At 48.2% G+C, this 16,213-nt stretch overlaps 1 protein-coding gene across 3 annotated transcripts; it reads right to left on the minus strand.

The window, feature by feature from the left end:
• Positions 1 to 1,457: 1,457 nt before the first annotated feature.
• Positions 1,458 to 14,610, minus strand: ITPA (inosine triphosphatase). Of its 3 annotated transcripts, none has more exons than XM_068987443.1 (8): positions 14,508 to 14,610; positions 9,504 to 9,561; positions 9,351 to 9,415; positions 8,672 to 8,745; positions 7,545 to 7,576; positions 6,886 to 7,001; positions 3,214 to 3,290; positions 1,458 to 1,870 (listed from the first exon to the last, which is right to left on the minus strand). In XM_068987443.1, exons 1-8 carry the CDS (start codon positions 14,571 to 14,573, stop codon positions 1,732 to 1,734), a joined length of 627 nt encoding a protein of 208 aa, XP_068843544.1. In that variant the 5' UTR covers positions 14,574 to 14,610; the 3' UTR covers positions 1,458 to 1,731. The 3 variants fall into 3 exon arrangements, with proteins under 3 accessions (XP_068843544.1, XP_068843545.1, XP_068843546.1); XM_068987444.1 differs by having other exon boundaries at positions 14,559 to 14,573; XM_068987445.1 differs by lacking the exons at positions 9,351 to 9,415; positions 9,504 to 9,561 and having other exon boundaries at positions 14,508 to 14,573.
• Positions 14,611 to 16,213: the final 1,603 nt, after the last annotated feature.

A 16,213-nucleotide genomic window follows, 5' to 3' on the forward strand; every position in this document is an offset into this window, starting at 1 on the left:
GCCACTGAAGAGGTGGCTGGCGGGGTGGGACAGGCACAGTCACCGTGCTGCTTGCAGGATGGATCAAAGTAAAAGTGGTAGTCACTAAGTCTGTTGGACTCTTTGCGACCCCATGGACTGTAGCCCGCCAGGGTCCTCTGTCCCTGGAATTCTCCAGGCAAGAATACGGGAGTGGGTTGCCATTCTCTTCTCCCAGGGGATCTTCCCAACCCAGGGACCGAACTCGGGTCTCATGCATTGCAGGCGAATTCTTTACCGTCTGAGCCACCAGGGAAGCCTGCAGGATGGGTAGCTAAGTTTAAAGAGGGGGACAGAAAGTATACTGTGCACCTAGGACAGAAGTCTATGAGGAAGCAGCTGGGAACCAGACAGAGAGGTGCCCTGCTCCAAGCACCACGTAGCCACCCACTCACATAACACAGCAGGTGACCCTTCTATGGGGCCCCTCCCCAGTAGCCTGGGTGTTGCCTGCATGTAGGGCCATGTCCAGGATCACCAGATAAGAAGGCAGGCACCCCCCCATCTGAGTCCCAGCCACATAACCACCTACTCCAAGGAGACAACCCAGAGGAGGCTGGGCATGGCCACTGGCACTTCCCGAGGAAACAGCCGGCTGGGCTTCACAGGCAGCAGAGGAGCAAAGGGATGAGGTCCTGTCCTCACCCATACCTGTTGACACAGTCTGGGGAGCAAACATTAAATCCAAGCCCCAGGCCAAGCTGCCAGGACTGAGGAACAGTGATGGGAAGGGACGAAACTTAAGCCTGGGAGTGACACACGAGCACTGAGGACCCCTACTCCCCAAGCTGCTGCACACAACAGGCTTTTCTGACTGTCCTTGGGGTTGGGCAGCTCCTCTTTACTAGGGTAACACCTGCAAAAAAGCAAGGGAGCCACTCCAGCCCTCTGAAATCCCCCCAGGGAATGGGTTCACCAGGGCACAGTAAGGGTCTGGGGCAGTTGAGTTGGGCCCTTAGCTGGCCCCCCAGGCTGAACTACAACATAACCCAACTGGGGTCAAGTACTCCATCCCCTATCCCTGCCACAAAAATGAACCTGGAGTTACAATCATAAACCAGCATTGTAGTTGCTCTAATGTACACCAGCATAAAGAAAAAGCACTCACCACCCCACACTGCCTGCCCCACAGCCCAGCTGCCAAAAACAATAGAGGCCAGCTGAGTGGCGGAGTGGATTTCGCATGGAAAAGTTCAACGCGTGATCTGAGACTTGAAAGACAAAAGGGGAAGAATACTCCAGCTAGCAATGGTACACGAACAGCCTGAGCACAGCTCTGCCCTCTGGCCATCCCACCCCTCAGCCCTCTTTCCCGACCCTGGGAGGTTTTCTGCTTCTGCCCAAAGGGACTCAGGAGGCAGACGCCTGCCTGGGGAGGTTTCAAGGCAGCTATTCCCAATTTATTATGGAAGCAAATACCTTCTGGAATTTTTATTTGCTGTATTTAAAAAACATCTAAGGCTGTTTGTGTGGTTCTTCCCCAAACCGTTAACCCTGTCAAGGGTTAACTTCACCCAAGGTCCTTTCAGGATTCCAGGCCTGGAGGCCGTAGGAGACCACTGAGTCCACAAGGGCAAGAGGATGGCGTTGTCCTTTGGCCAAAGTCTCTCCAAACACAGCCAGTTGCTCCCAACAGCTGGTAACAGCGCCAGAAAGTGGTAATCCTGAAGGAAATACTTGGACAGGTGCCTGCCTGATAGAGGTGGTTTCAGGCTACCCCTCTCCGGATCCCCAGCCAGAGTGGTCATCACCGACCCCAGGAGTCAGGCTGCTAAAGTATTCTTGCAACTCAAGCAGGGCCCGGAAGCGATGGGAAATGGTGTTCTTCTCAGCCTTGGGCATCTCTGCATACCTACAGGGCGACAGTAACAGCTCAGAGAAGAGGGAGCCCAGATTGGGGAGGGTGTGTACACCTCACCGCATCCTGGAGATGAAGCTCAGAGAGTCCCTAGTAAAAGGTAGCAGGGCCACCAGCTCCTGGCAGCCAGAGTTAATTTTTTACAAATCAAAGAGTCTTAAATTCCGACGTAGGTAGAAATCCATATTAATCTGTGTGGAAGGATACTAAATTTGTTCTAGTGTGTCCAAAAGTCATTAAAAGGAAGCCGGGGACAGGGGGACGAGCTGCATGTTTGAGCAGCTTTGTCATCTGTTGACAGGAAGCAGTGGGGCCTAACAGAGCAAACACAGCAATCCCCTCCCGTGCACTGCGGGGTGGGCAGGTGGGCAGGGGAAGTGGGCCTTGAACAGCCAGCCAGTCACCTGCCATCCATGTCAGGACTCCAATGAGCTGAGAATCCCATACTCCAATTGTTACTTTCACATCTATGCCACCCAATACAGCGGCCACCAGTATGTGGCCATTTAAATTTTAACCAATTACAACTGAATAAACATAAATTCTGTTCCTCAGTTGCTCTAACCACATTTCAACTGCTGTACAGCCACATGTGGCTGACAGCCACTGGATCACACGGTGCAGCTACAGAACATTTGTGTCGCTGAAGTGATGTTTCATGTGGTCCTCAGCCCTGTCCCGGCTATTGTAAGGCCTCAGGCCACGCTCCTGAGGGTCCCTCCAGCTTGACAAACCCGATTCCCAATAATAGCCAACATGTCCCATGTAAATAAGTGGGGGTTCGCATGAAATACTTGGAAAAGGCACTGGCAACACACTCCAGCACTCTTGCCTGGAAAATCCCATGGACAGAGGAGCCTGGTGGGCTGCAGTCCATGGGGTCGCTAGGAGTCGGACACGACTGAAGCCACTTAGCAGCAGCAGCAGCATGAAATACCAAGAACACCTGGCACTGTGTGTGTGGCGGGGGGGGGGGGGGGGGGGGGGGCCGCACACCTTAATGTGGTGCCCAGCTGTTAACATTTTTCCAAACTAGATGAGGGTCAGCTAATCATCCATCCATCACGAAGCTGACAAGCCCAAGTCAGAGACGGGAAGCTGCACAGCTGCTCTGTGCTGAGATGAGCCCGAGAGCCCAGGACTTCCAGCTACACCCAGCTGTGGACTGCGTCACTCAGATTCCTTGCATCCACCCCTAGCAGAGCTGCCTTCAACTGGAAAGGCACCGCAGAGCCTGCCCCCGCCCATATCCGCATGCCTGCACCTGGGTGGGGCTGACCCGACCCAGACCAAGGCCATCCGACCCCACACCCCTGGAAATAACTGGGGCTCCTTACGTCTGCTCGTATCCATCAGGCTGAAAGCAGGGGTCCCAGCCAAAGTCCCGACAGCCACGGGGCACCACAATCCGTCCCTGCCAAAGAAAAGGGGGCAGAGCTATGTCACTGGACATGGAGGAGATGCACTATGAGGAGGGCAGTAGCCAGTCTGAGTTTAGTTAATGAATTTGGTTAAACCCTAGTTACTCATATTATTTCAAGGGGTCCATGGTGCCGGCAAATGTTTGCTGAACACACATAAAATGCAGAGCAGGAGAGCTCGCTCCCCACAGACAGGGAGGAACCACATACTTGATCAGGTGACCGATACCCCTGGGACCAGTCTCCCTCTCTAAAGGTTTGACAAACTGTGACCTCACTGAAGAAGAGTCAATTTTGAAAAACTAACAGAAAACATTTTCCCCTAAGTGGAAGTTTGAGGGTCCTAAACTTTGCCGACAAACCCTGTATCTCCTACTATTACTACACTTATCAAAATACAAAGACGGCTCTAACAAATAACAAAACAGCACAATGTTCAACTCAAAAATAGCTCAATAAATACTGGCTGTAATAGGCAAATTACAAAAGGAAAATTTTACAAAGAGAACCAGTGTCATGAGATATCAGGTTACCTTGGGAATTAAAAAAAAAAAAAAACATAAAAATACAAGGGATGCAAATCAGCCACATAAATTCTGAGTCCTTTAGACCAAAGGCAAATTCTGTTTTTGCTAATGGGGAGCTGTGTGACCGAGGCCAGTTACTGAATCACCCTGAACTTCACCCACGCGACAAATGTATTTTGAACACCTTATCGAGGCAGGTATTGTTTTTAGCACCGGGATCCAAGAAAGCCTTAGCCTTGCCTTCACAGAATGGATCTCTTCAGCAAAACAAGCACTGCATCAGTAAACAAATCAATGATTACCAAATCATTAAAGGGCAAAAACTGGGAGCCGGGCTCAAGGATAACAGGTTGGGGAGTTCAGGGAAGGCCTGAGTGAAGATGGGATACTCTGACCACATAAAGGGCTAGGGCAGGAACATTCTAGGTGGAGGACAGAGCTGTGCCAAGGTTCTGAGATGGAGAAGGGCCTAGCACACACCCTGCTGAAAGGACTATGTGGTTGGGGTTTAGAGAGCATGGGTGAGAACAGGGTAAGTAGAAACAAGGCTACCTCGTTTAAAGTAAGGGCTGGCAAACAATAAAGTACAAAACAACAAAGCCAAAGCTGGGGAGACCACAGGGAATGGTGCGATGGTAGTGATCAGGCCCACTCAGCGGCAGAGCAGCTACTCAGTCACAGTGCAGGAAGCTGAGCCCGTGGCTGGTCAAACTTTCAATTTCTGACCGAACATTTCTGTGAGAGTAGCAGACACTATAACCAACTTTTAAAAGGTCACCAGGCAATACAATCTAGTCATCCCATTTGTGGATATATATCCAAAAGAACTGAAAATGGGATGTTGAAGAAATATTTGCACACCCATGTTCACAGCAGCGTTATGAGCCAAAATGTGGAAGCCATTCAAGTGTTCAGCAACAAATACAGGCAAACCTCAGAGATATTGTGGGTTCAGTTCCAGACCACTGTAATAAAGCAATTATCACAATAAACGAAGTGGCATGAATGTTTTGGTTTCCTACTGCATATAAAAGTATGCAATAGCATTATGCCTTAAAAACAATGCTTGTTTTTGTTGTTCAGGCACTAAGCCACATCTGACTCTTTGCGACCCTGTGGACTGCAGCACACTAGGCTCCTCTGCCCTCCACTATGTCCCAGAATTTGCACAAATTCATGTCCACTGAGCCTGAGATATTATCTAACTAACCTTCTCATCCCAGTAGCACATTGGATACTTTCTGACCTGAGGGGGGCTCATCTTCTGGTATCATATCTTTTTGCCTTTTCATACTGTTCATGGGGTTCTTGTGGCAAGAATACTGAAGTGGATTGCCATTTCCTCCTCCAGTGGACCACGATTTGTCAGAACTCTTCACTATGACCTGTCTGTCTTGGGTGGCCCCAGACTCAGACTCATTGAGTTACACAAGCCCCTTTACCATGACAAGGCTGTGATCCATGAAGGGAAAATAAAAAATATAAATATCTTAATTTAAAAACACTTTATTGCTAAAAAATGCTAGCCATCATCTGATAGTGCAGGGTTGCCGCAAACTTTCAATTTGTAAATACAGTATCTTCAAAGCTCAATAAAACAAGATATGCTTGTAAATAGATAAAAGTGGTACATACATACAATGGAATATTATTCAGCCTTAAAAAAGGAGATCCTGTCACATGCTACAACATGGATGAAATGAAGACATTATGCTAAGTGAAATACGACCATCACACAAAAACAAACACTGCAGGACTCCACTTATATGATGTGTCTGAGGTAGCTGAACTCAGAAACAGAGGGTAGTATGGTGCTTACCAGGTGCTGGGGAGAAGAGAGGAAGTGAAGTAAAGTGAAATGAAGTTAAAGTCACTCAGTCATGTCCAGCTCTTTGCGACCACATGGACTGTAGTCTGCCAGGCTCCTCTGTCCATGGGATTCTCCAAGCAACATACTGGAGTGGGTTTCCGTTCCCTTCTCCAGGGGATCTTCCCAATCCAGGGATCGAACCCAGGTCTCCTGCATTGCAGGCAGATTCTTTACCATCTGAGCCACCAGGGAAGCCCAGAAGAGAGGAAGACAGACTGTTATTCAATGGGCATAGTTTCAATTTTGCAAGATGAGAAATTTCTAGAGATCTGTTGCACAATAGTGTACACTACTATACACTTAAAAATGGTGAAGATGGTAATTTCTGAAACCTGTTTTTTACCACAAGAACTGAACATCTCATCAGGGAGGCTTCCCTGATGGCTTAGTGGTAAAGAATCTGCCCGCCAATGCAGGAGATGCGGGTTTGAACCCTGGGTTGGGAAGATTCCCTGGAAGAAGAAATGGCAACACACTCCAGTATTCTTGTCAGGGAAAACCCATGGACAGAGCCTGACGGGCTACAGTCTATGGGGTTGCAAAAGCATCAGACACAACTTAGATGGAGCCACTGGTGTAGGACTATATGGGCTACAGTGAGACTCTGGATTTTATTCTGAGCAGAGGACAAAGCAGAGAAGTGATATGTCTGAAGGTAAACCCTGCCATAGGGAGGGAATGAATAGGGTGAGGTGGGGGCAGGGCGGGAAGCCCAGAACAGAGGGTGGTTTGGCCTGAGAGAAGCAGCTGAACCTATGGTCTAATCAGTAAGCCAGGAGACACTGAAGGGCACCTCTGAAAGGAATGAGGTGGGAGGAGAGGAAGATTCTATATGAACATAAAAACCTGGAAAGGCTGTGAGATGTTCAAGGGAAGCTGTTGCACAGCAGTGTGATAAGGAGATTCAAGCTTGGAGAAGCCTGAACTGCAGATGCAGCTCTAGGAGTTGTCATCTTTAGTTCCCACATCTGCTTCTCAGGGGAGCATACAGTGCACAGCTCTGGGTATACCAGGCTCCAAAAGCTGTGAGCCATGTATGTTTCCAAACATCAGACTCAGGGGGCAGCAAGTTTCAGGACTGATAGCATTTCGAGCTGCGGTATCTAGGGGTGTGACCATCCCACCAGATAGCATCACCGGGGTTCACAGCGCCCTCTGGTGGTACGCAGGAAAACGAGCATGGGTACGTACCATTGTCCGGCCCCTGAAGAGGCGTATGGGCTCGTTCGGGTCCCCAGTGCTGAATGCGAACGTGCAGAGTGCATAGGCAGACTTGTCTTGGAACCCCTCCAGGAGTTGGTGGAGACCTGAGGGAAGGTGCAATGAGGGCTCAGCACACTCTGCTGCCAAGCCCCAGGCCCAACTCCCCACCCAAGGAGCCCAGCTCGGGGAGGGGAGTTATATACACTTGACCAAATAGGCCCTGTGCTGATAACCCAGGAAGCTGGGCTATGGGGATGCAGAATAAGGGTTCTACCACTGTGGATTCCAGGGTGTGGGGTTGGGACCAGGAGGAGAAGCAAGGTGTCCCCCTTTCCACCTCCTGCTGACAACAACAGCAAGTGGTGGGGCCAATCCTCTCAGGGCCAGAATCTCCAGTTGCCCCTCAATCTCAAAGCTCTCACCACCACCACCAGCCCTATCTACTCTTCCCACATCTCAGTGCTCCCTAAGAGCTAGGTTTACAGGGCAAGTGTGAGTGTTGATTATAGATGAGCATTGATCATAATAGAGGCCTTGAAGGGGACAGAACCTGAGACTCCTGATTACTAACTGGAGCTCCTCCCCCAGAACCCACAGATTTCTTAATTCCAAACACAACAAAAGAAAGAGACAAATGGGGATAATACCTTCAGGCTTTAACTTCTCCAGAAACCACTTTCTGCAAGAGAAATAAAGGTGAGACAGACACCACAAATGGATGGATGTTCCTACCACCTTCTTTCCAGGCTGCATCCCCCAGGGATTAAAGTTCTGAGAAAGTCAAGGAGAAAAGATAAAGAATGTCTCAACTCAAAATGAAGGGAAATAATCCAACAGGAAAAAGGAGATGGAGACAAACAGGCAATGCACAGAAGAATCGATAAACCAATCAAGGCCTCAACTTCACTGCTAATTAGGGAAATACAAATTAAAATTGCATGTGATAACATTTCCTACTCACCCACTAAAATACTAAGTCATGAAACAGTGCTGGTAAGAATATGGAGCATGTGTGGGGGTGCTACTGTTCTGGCAGACAAATTACAGTCCAAAAGTTAAAGATACAGTTAACCCTTGAACTACATGATTCGAACTGCCAAAGTTCACTCATATGTGGATATTGTTCAATAGTCAATACTACAGTAATACATGGCTGAATCCACGGGTATGGAAGGCAAACTCTTAAGTTATACGTAGGTTAACCCCAAGTTGTTCACACATCAACTTTATACATAACCAAGACCCAACAAACCAGGGTATGTGTACCCTGTGTGTGCCCTCGCTCAGTCATGTCTGACTCTTTGGGACCTCATGGACTGTCACCCACCAGTCTCCTCTATCCATGGAATTTTCCAGGCAAGAATCCTGGAGTGGGTAGCCATTTCCTTCTCCAGGGGATCTTCCTGACCCAGGGATCGAACTCACATCTCTTGAGTCTCCTGCATTGGCAGGGAGGTTCTTTACCACTAGCACCACCTGGGAAGCCTGAAGGGGGGTCCAGGACACTGGACAGATGAAAGGAAATCCATCTGCAGATCTCAACTTCCTTATTTCCTCTTTCCTGAAACTGACCTGCCGAAGAATTACCTCTCCAATGGGTGAGTTCCCCTTGCCCATCTCCACTTACACACATTCTCACACTTAACAAAAGAAAGGCATGCCTCTCCCCCATTTCTAATCCTTCCTCAACAATCTGACATACTGGTGTTGACACCAAGACAGGGAATGACCTGCAATATCAAGTAACCAATCAAAGGGGTGGGATATCACTCACATGTAGGGGCCAGGGAGGCCTCCAAGGGCGTTGAAGCACAGACAGGTGTCCTCCACCAGTACAGGGCCCTGCACCTGCAGCACAAGGACATACAGCCCTGAGACCTGGGCCCACCAGCAGGCCCCACCTCCCTTCTGAATACTCAGGCCACCCAGGCCAGGGCCATACCCACAGCTAGCTGGGATGTGCTACAGCAGCAGCAGACCTGGGCAACAGCCCTGGGCTAATCTCTTATCTCCTTCTTATCTGTTTTAGAGACAGGGACAACAAAGCCTCGGCAGATTGTAAAGCTTGTACAATGACAGGAGAGCTGGGATTACACTCAAGCAGCCTGACTCTTTACAAAGTGCTCCTTCTCAGTTCCAGAGAGATGTGTGAGTGCAGGGTGGATGTGTGTGGGGAGAATGCAGGGGATGGAATGAATGCGCCAGAGAAATGGGAAGAGAAAATTGTGTGTGTGTGTGTGTGTGGTCATCTTAGGGGGATACTACGCAGTTAAGGCTGAGAAAGGAAGGCAACCTATAACTATTAACTGACTCCAGCCTGATTAGACATGGAAAGGTCTTTCAAGTCATAATAAACTGTGCCCACCGTATTCTCTACCCATCCCCAGCAGGCACAGACCCCAGGAGCCACCAGGACAAGAGGAGCAAGGACAGGACACAAGTGGAGCAAGCACCTGGCGAGCTGCCTCCTGACACTTGCGAATGGAAATCTCATCAGGCTCTCCTTGGTACTCTGGCACTTGTGAGGGAAACAGACACATAATCAGGTCACGGGGAGTTAGAGAAATTGAATCATCTTTTAAAAATAAAACTAAACAGAGACATACGGTCAATTTTCTGCGCCACCAAAGTGCACGGAAATTTATCTCCTAGAATCTGAATGACCTGTTCCAAAATGAAAGAACATTTATCAGCACTTAATGATTCCCCATTACTGCACAAGCTGTCACCCACCTTTCTCATTAGGTAACTCTCCTGTCAGTTCCCTAAAGTTCAAAGTCAGGTCCACGAGCTTCAACTCTAGCCCTCAGGGTCCCACTCCAGCAGGTCAGCTCCCTCATCTTCTCATTCTCTGATCCCTCCCTCCTACTTCAGGTCTCTGTTCATGCTAACCACCATCTAGAACACCCTCTTCCCTTCTCAATGCTCCCGGAACCTATTATTTAAGCCAGGAATTTTCCTATTGGGGTTACCTGGAATTCAGGAGGATCTACCCAGAACTTGGATAGAAAAAAAAAATACCTCTCTATTTTCATTAACCCTGAGCTGAAATATAGCATCTCTTTCAATTGTGAATATAGAAAACAAACATATAGCATCAGCAGTTCCTGTGACATTTAAATCTATTAACATCAAAGATGTTGTCATATCCCTTTACAGTTCTAGCAGATAATCTCAAAATACCATTTACAACCTTCACTATTTTAAAATTATGATAATAACACAAAACGATACATTGAATTCTTTAATGCATGAACAAAAACATGTAACTAGATCACAGATATTTATATTTTGAGAACTGGAAATCAATAGAACTGATTTCCCTTGTGGTGGTGATTTTGTCACTAAGTCATGTCTGTCTGTTTGCAACCCCATGGACTGGAGCCCACCAGACTCCTCTGTCCGTGGGATTTCCCATAAAATCCCCTTTTCTGCAGGGGATCTTCCCAACCCAGGGATTGAACCCACATCTACTGTATTGCAGGTGGATTCTTTACTGTTGAGCCACCAGGGATTCCCCTGATTTCCTTGGTAATCCCATGTATCTGTTCATTTCCAAGGCAAACCATTCAATATCACAGTAATCCAAGTCTATGCCCCAACCAGTAACACTGAAGAAGCTAAATGGTTCTACGAAGACCTACAAGACCTCCTAGAAGTAACATCCAAAAAAGATGTCCTTTTCATTACAGGGGACTGGAATGCGAAAGTAGGAAGTCAAGAAACACCTGGAGTAACAGGCAAATTTGGCTTTGGAGTACAGAATGAAGCAGGGTAAAGGCTTACAGAGTTCTGCCAAGAGAACGCACCGGTCATAGCAAACACCCTCTTCCAACAACACAAGAGAAGACTCTACACATGGACATCACCAGATGGTCAACACCGAAATCAGATTAATTATATCCTTTGCAGCCAAAGATGGAGAAGCTCTACACAGTCAGCAAAAACAAGACCGGGAGTGGACTGTGGCTCAGACCATGAACTCCTTATTGCCAAATTCAGACTGAAATTGAACAAAGTGGGGAAAACCACTAGACCATTCAGGTATGACCTAAATCAAATCCTTTATGACTATACAGTGGAAGTGAGAAATAGATTTAAGGGACTAGATCTGATAGACAGAGTGCCTGATGAACTATGGACTGAGGTTCATGACATTGTACAGGAGACAGGGATCAAGACCATCCCCAAGAAAAAGAAATGCAAAAAGCAAAATGGCTGTCTGAGGAGGGCATACAAATAGCTGTAAAAAGAAGGGAAGAGAAAAGCAAAGGAGAAAAGGAAAGATATACCTATTTGAAAGCAGAGTTCCAAAGAATAGCAAGGAGAGATAAGAAAGCCTTCCTCAGCGATCAATGCAAAGAAATAGAGGAAAACAATAGAATGGGAAAGACTAGAGATCTTTTCAAGAATATTAGAGACACCAAGGGAACATTTCGTGCAAAGATGGGCTCAATAAACGACATAAATGGTATGGACCTAACAGAAGCAGAAGATATTAAGAAGAGGTGGCAAGAATACACAGAAGAACTATACAAAAAAGATCTTCACCACCCAGATAATCATGAGGGTGTGATCACTCACCTAGAGCCAGAAATCCTGGAATGTGAAGTCAGGTGGGCCTTAGGAAGCATCACTACGAATAAAACTAGAGGAGGTGATGGAATTCCAGTTGAGCTGTTTCAAACCCTAAAATATGATGATGTGAAAGTGCTGCACTCAATATGCCAACAAAATTGGAAAACTCAGCAGTGGCCACAGGACTGGAAAAAGTCAGTTTTTATTCTAGTCCCCAAAAAAGGCAATGCCAAAGAATGCTCAAACTACCACACAATTGCACTCATCTCACATGCTAGTAAAGTAATGCTCAAAATTCTCCAAGCCAGGCTTCAGCAATATGTGAACCGTGAACTTCCAGATGTTCAAGCTGGTTTTAGAAAAGGCAGAGGAACCAGAGATCCAATTGCCAACATCCACTGGATCATCGAAAATACAAAAGAGTTCCAGAAAAACATCTATTTCTGCTTTATTGACTATGCCAAAGCCTTTGACTGGGTGGATCACAATAAACTGTGGAAAATTCTGAGAGAGATGGGAATCCCAGACCACCTGACCTGCCTCTTGAGAAACCTATATGCAGGTCAGGAAGCAACAGTTAGAACGGGACATGAAACAACAGACTGGTCCCAAATACGAAAAGGAGTACGTCAAGGCAATATATTGTCACCCTGCTTATTTAACTTATATGCAGAGTACATCATGAGAAACACTGGCATGGAGGAAGCAGAAGCTGGAATCAAGATTGCAGGGAGAAATATCAATAACCTCAGATATGCAGATGACACCACTCTATGGCAGAAAGGGAAGAGGAACTAAAGAGGCTCTTGATAAAGGTGAAAGAGAAGAGTGAAAAAGCTGGCTTAAAACTCAACATTCAGAAAACTATGATCATAGCATCACTGGTCCCATCACTTCATGGCAAATAAATGGGAAAACAGTGGAAACAGTGGCAGACTTTATTTTTCTGGGCTCCAAAATCACTGCAGATGGCGACTGCAGCCATGAAATTAAAAGACGCTTACTCCTTGGAAGGAAAAGTTATGACCAACCTAGACAGCATATTCAAAAGCAGAGACATTACTTGGCCAACAAAGGTGCATCTAGTCAAGGCTATGGTTTTTCCAGTAGTCATGCATGGATGTGAGAGGTGGACTAGAAAGAAACCTGAGCACCGAAGAACTGATGCTTTTGAACTGTGGTGTTGGAGAAGACTCTTGAGAGTCCCTTGGACTGCAAGATCTAACCAGTCCATCCTAAAGGAGATAAGGCCTGGGTGTTCACTGGAGGGACTGATGTTAAAGCTGAAACTCCAATACTTTGGCCACCTGATGCGGAGAGCTGACTCATTGGAAAAGACCCTGATGCTGGGAGGGATTAGGGGCAGGAGGAGAAGGGGATGACAGAGGATGAGATGGTTGGATGGCATCATCGACTCGATGGACATGGGTTTGGGTGGACTCCAGATGTTGGTGATGGACAGGGAGGCCTGGTGTGCAGCAGTTCATGGGGTCACAAACAGTCGGACATGACTGAGCGACTAAACTGAACTGAAAAATATTTTCCTGAGAAAGGTTCTATAGGCATCATCATTCTGCCAATGGGATAATAAGTTAAAACTCTCTTATTTTAGACCAACTTCAAGTCCATCTTCTCCAGTGAGCCTCCTCTGGCCACTCCAGTCTGTTCTTTTTTTTTTTTTGGCTATGCCATGTGGCTTGTGGGATCTCAGTCACCCCACCAGGGATCTAACCAGAACCCCAGCAGTGAAAGCTTGAATCCTAGCCACTGGACCCTCAGGGAATTCCCTCCTGCCTCTTTAAATGTGGGAGGTCCACATTCTCAACCATAAGTATAGATGGGCTTGGGAGCTGGCAGCCACCATCTTGCATGGCGCTCTGTTCAGGGTGGCACTGCCTGTCTGACTTGTCTGGCCTCAGGATCCCAAATCTTTTCTCAGCCCTTCTGAGAAGGCCACTCTGAAATGGCACAGACATGCCATCAGTCCTTGTGCTGTAGATAAATGAAGGGTCCCCTAATGACTGCACCCCACTGATCTGCCTCAGATATCGAGTGGATGTCATCCTGATTCCCCACACATGACCCATCTCCCTAGCCATGGCTGATGGGGCAGGGACAAACCTTTGATCCAAGCAAGGCCAATCAGAGCTGATGTCTGGCAGAAGTCTCACTGCCTCCTCCACCAGGAGGGGAAATGCAGAAAGACCTCAAAATGAAAAGCGATGAGCATCCAGAGAGAACTAGAAGGACAAATAAACCCCTCTTGAGGGACTCCTGAGAAAGACTCCTTAAGTCCTGTGTAACAGCACACTATTGAATTCCCACAATAGTCACCTGACGGTTTACATAAGCTATCTGTGTCTCTTTACTATTTGCAGCCAAAGAGGTTCCATCAACCCCCAGAATCCTTACAGCTAGCTACAAAGTCCCGGTAGACAAGAACTTTGATCCACTGCCTCGCTCACACCTCTCCTTTCTTCTGTGAAACAGGCCTCTTGCATTATCCCATTTCAAAGATGGCACAAAGAGGCTGGGAGACTGAGGACACTTCTGGACTGTAGGGGGTCGTGAACGGCTCGGCTTGGATGCCTGGCTCCACACCCTGTCCCGTTCCTGACAACCCCAGGCCAGAAGCGGTGCTTGGATCAACTCCAGAGGGGTGTCGGAGTCCTGGTTCGGGAACCAGCTTAAGAGATAACCTTTGGGACAAGTGCTAAGGACTTCAGCACTTAGCTCCCGAAGCCCCTCAGCTCACAAGTCCTGTGCCGGGATTTGTTAAGGCCCTTATTTTATTGAGCACAACCCCGGGTCGCCCCCACTCCGCAAACGTTCGGGTCCCACTCCGCGCGGCACTACCCCCTTACAGATCCCACCGATCCCTCCCCGTCCGACTCTTCGTTCCGCGTCCGCTGCTCCACCCGCTTGCTTCGCTCCGCCTGGAACCCTCTTCCGCCTTCTCCCCAGCCAGCCTTGCCACACACTACCCTTTCCTTTCACCGCCTCCTAGTCGGCCTCCGCCACCCTCCCGTCACCTCCTCCAGCTTTTTGGCGTTCCCCGTAACAAACACGATCTTCTTCCCGGCCAAGGAGGCCGCCATGGTGATCCCCAGCTACCCGGCAGGGCCACCGGAAGTCCTTCTGCTTCGAGTCGCGGGCACTTCCGACTACCGGCGGAAGGGGATAATGCTGTTTACGACCTGTGGTCCCAGAAAGGCATCCTGTGGTTTGTGTTGCGTGGCCAGGGCTGCGGCGGCGACGGTGGCAACAGTCGCAGCCTGGGCACCTTGGGGCAGGAACGCCTCTCTGGGCATCCAGAATCCTTGCTCAGACCCCCTTTTCTGGATGAGCAGCCTGGGGCCCCCGAGGGCTAGAAGGGAGGAGAAGGGCTTGGCCTCCCTTATCGGAATTGCTCGGATCTAACGGACACTGGAGGTTGACTAGCCCCTCCCGCCAAAGCCAAAAGAGACTATTTCTAACCACCTGCCCCGCTCCTGTTTTCACCCATCTCTGGGACAGGGGCACCGAGGAAGCAAAGAAACCCTTCGTGCCTACCTCGAGGCCTGTGATGAACTGCCTAGGCTCTGGACGATTCGCCTTCACTGCCGGCACCTCTAAAGTTGTCTCTCAGAACTGTTTCCTTCAGGACAAGGGCTCTCAAACCTGGGTCTTTATCCTGACCTCATCTTCAGCCCGGCTTCCTTAGCTCCGCCTTGCCTGCCAGCTCTGAACTACCTGACTGTGATTTTAAACTTTGCATAGCCTTAATCTAGCTCCGTCTTTTCACCCATGTCCCAGACTTGGAACTTCAGTATTTAAACTCCTTTATTACAACATCCCTCCAGTCCCTTAAATCCGTCTTTCGTTCTCAGCCAATTCTTTTCATCCCCAACACAGCAAAGAGTAGGAAGTGGCCCAGAAGACCCATCTTGCGATAGGCCTTGACCCACTACTGACACTCACACTGGGCCGTGTCTCTCCTTCATGGGGCAGATTCAGGACCAGCTCTACTTCTGGTGAGGCAGCTCCTGTCAGGAGTATCATGGGAAGTCTGAAGAGCTGGAAATGCTTGGATGAACTATTTTGTTTATTGTTAAAGACATCTGATCATCTCGATTATCAGATTTTTTTTTTTTACACGCCAGAATTTGTCCTTGGAGAACATATATATTTAAACCCTTTGCTCAATGACTGCCATAGTGGGAATATCGCACAGGCCAAAAGGCATTACTGTGTCCTAACACAGGACCTGGAATTTCCCATTCTACCATGTGATCCCTTCCTACTGGGTGATTTGCCAGTCTCTTTGGAGTTGACATAGGAAGTAGTGGGTTAGATCAGGAAGTGGTGCCCTTGGTCTAGGTCATGTGTCTTCCTCATGAAGTCATGGTGAATCTTCAGGCATGTGAAGATGGTTCACAAAAGAGGTTCACCTCAGCAAAGCCGACCTCCTGACAGGCTAGGAGGAGCTTTCCAGGGAAAGTAAAAGCACCTATACTGTACCACCTGAGTATAGGCACCTGGTGTACCACAGACAAGAACCACATGGTATGGTTGGTATGGTCAGCACAAAGACAGTCAGAGCCCTGGAGGCTGAGAGAACCACCTAGGTTGGTTGAGGGCTCCTCAGCAAGATGTGGGAGTATTGGAAGTGGGTATTCACTCTTAGAGTGAGCTAGACCTCACTCTAAATCTGATGGCCTTGGGGGAATTCCCTGGTGGTCTAGTGGTTCAGTTCAGT

The sequence above is a fragment of the Capricornis sumatraensis genome, chromosome 15 (genome assembly GCF_032405125.1).
Source record: "Capricornis sumatraensis isolate serow.1 chromosome 15, serow.2, whole genome shotgun sequence".
Lineage (NCBI taxonomy): Eukaryota > Metazoa > Chordata > Mammalia > Artiodactyla > Bovidae > Capricornis > Capricornis sumatraensis.